The sequence below is a fragment of the Octodon degus genome, unplaced genomic scaffold (genome assembly GCF_000260255.1).
Source record: "Octodon degus isolate 3935 unplaced genomic scaffold, OctDeg1.0 scaffold00071, whole genome shotgun sequence".
NCBI lineage: Eukaryota > Metazoa > Chordata > Mammalia > Rodentia > Octodontidae > Octodon > Octodon degus.
Genome location: NW_004524647.1, coordinates 2582656 through 2585117, shown reverse-complemented (window position 1 = coordinate 2585117; position 2462 = coordinate 2582656). Strand labels below are relative to the sequence as shown.

The 2462-nt window shown below is 49.9% G+C and overlaps 1 protein-coding gene across 2 annotated transcripts in view; it reads left to right on the top strand.

Moving 5' to 3' along the window:
- Nucleotides 1-6: 6 nt before the first annotated feature.
- The window catches only part of Ctdspl (CTD small phosphatase like), a 132660-nt gene continuing 130204 nt past the window's right edge, over nt 7-2462 (top strand). For both annotated transcript variants that reach the window (XM_004635242.2, XM_004635241.2), the window contains exon 1: nt 7-140. In XM_004635242.2, coding sequence (XP_004635299.1) covers nt 62-140 — 79 coding nt within the window. In that variant the 5' untranslated portion in view covers nt 7-61. The remainder of the gene's footprint in view (nt 141-2462) is intronic.

Genomic DNA, 2462 nt, shown 5'->3' with positions numbered 1-2462 from the left:
GCCCCCGCGCGCCTGGCTTGCGGGGGGCCGGGCCTGCGGGCGGCCGCTGCGCCGCGCACCCATGGACGGCCCGGCTATCATCACCCAGGTGACCAACCCCAAGGAGGACGAGGGCCGGGCGCCTGGCGCGGGCGAAAAAGGTGAGGAGGGGTGCGGGCGGCTGCGGGGGGTGGGGTGGCGCGTGAGCGCCTCTAGCTTTGCCGGAGTTCGCTGTGTTCGCTGGCACGGGCCTGGGGGATGGGTGCACCCGACTGGAAGGTGCGTGGGTGTGGGGTGCGCCTGGAGGAGAGAAAGGCTAGAAATGTGCGTGTGCTGAGCTAGGGTGAGTGTGCATATAGCCAACAGAGAAGTTGTGATCAGTGGATTGTGCGCGCGAGTGCATGCTCCCTTGTAGATTTCTGGGGTCACCTGCGGAGGTGTTGGAAGGGTTTGTATGCACCTCTAGTGGAGGTTGTGAGAGTTCTGTACGTCTGACAGGTCGTGAATGCGTGTGCTTATATGTTGTGTGTGCACACACCGACAGAGTGTAAGGATGTGAAGGCACCGAGCAGAAAGTGAGTGCATGTTTTTCTGACAGGCTGAGTTTGTGTATGTGTCTTGTGTGGAGGTCTGTGTATGCCCCATTGAAAGGTCTTGGTGTGTGTGTGTGGGAGCTTCGGCATGCAGAGAAGCTGTATGTGTGTTTACTCCTGATAGTTTGCGTGTGTTTGCCTGTACCACACTGAATGTGTTGTGACCTCCATTGGGAGGGTGTCTGTAAGAACTTACACAGTGAGGTTGTGTGTGCATATGCACGCCTGACCATGAACCTGTGTGTGCAGATGTGTGTGCCTGCCTGGTACCAGACAGTGAGGCTGTGTGTCTGGGTCTATTCAGATGGTTGTGCAAGCTGTGGAGTATTTGTGGGAAGGCAAGACAGTGCGGAGCTATCTTCTCTTCCTTTGGGGCTCTTGTCTCAGGGCCACCAGTCTGTTGAACTTACAAGGCTTGTCCAGTCTATGACCCTTTTAGACTCCAGCTCTAAGGAGCCCTTGGGGAGCTCATGGGTGTCAGGAATGTCGCCTCCCAGAGAGCTGGCCACGGACTCGGCTGGTACTGTGCTGCTGTGCCTCATTTGGCTTTGGCATGTTGGGGCTTCACTCCCCCTCTGATTTCAATTTTCTTTGTGTTTCTTTCCCTCCTCCCCCAGATTAGTGTCCCCTTCTCTCAGACTTTGTTTATTGTCCCCTCTGGCATCCTGAGGTTTGGACAAACTGTTTTGAAAGGTCAACCAATCTGACTTGTTTTGTTGCCTGACGAAAGTTTGCCACAGTCACTTTCTGCCATTTACCCTGGAAACATCCGGACCCGCCAGGACCCCAGTGCCCTCTCAGGGCCTGAGCTGGCCACAGCAGACCTGTGCCTCCATGCTTGGCCAGTGATTGAGGAGTGTAGCACCTACTAGGAAGCGGGATAGGAGTGGGAGGACACTTCACTACCTTTTTCCAAGCAGGGATCCTTGAGCAAGCCCAGCAGGAAAATGGAAGATCTTCAGAGTAACTGAGGTTGGAGATTTGTCAACCATTTAACTATTTGTGCTCTGAATACTATAACTGTCAAATACCACATTTATAGATTTTTAATTTTTATGTAAGAAATTCAAACTCCCAGGCGGTTTTCTGTGTCCTACAAGTGAGCTAAAAAATTCTGCAAGAGGGTGCTCCACATGAACTCCATGATGCCCTGAGGCCAAAGGGGCAGCATCTCTGAGGGTAGTGTGGGTAGGGACTAAGAGTTCTTGGGGCCCTGGCTGAGTGTGTTCCCTCAAAAAGGTTTTGGTTGGAAGTGTCAGGGAGGCCTGCTGCCTGTGCTTCTGTCTGTGGACTGCGTTTTGTGATGTCCTGCCAGAGAATCCCTAGCTCTTGATTGTAGAGGTGTGGCATACAACAGGGAAATGTTTGTCTGTGCCTCAGCCCTCCAGCTGCCCCCACTTGACTCTTGGAACTGGAGCTTTGCCATATTTTCCTTTCCCCTAGCTGCTAAGATTTTTAAAGCAAAGAGACAATCCATTCAGAATTCAAACCATGTGTACATATGCAAAGAGTTCTGTTCAACTTGTTTACATTTCTTTCATGACAATCTTTTAATCTCTTTAACAGCCAGTTTTGTTTTTCATTGTCCTATTGATTGGTTGTTAACTGATTAGGGAAATTCTTTACCTGCCATCCGTAGGTGGGGTGGCTAGCTAGTAGATCTTTTTTCCCTGCAGCATTAAAATCCTACTCAATTGAGGTTTTCACTTTAAAAAGTGAATATAATTTTGGTCATCTGTAGTGTGGCATCAAACTTCACAGTCAGATTTTGAAATAATTTCTTAAGATTAGGGAACCACCAAACAGATTCAGCGATGACTCTAGTTTAAGTGTGATTTCTTCTGGTAAGTACAATGTATTTTATATAATTTTATTTTTTATGTCCGGAAT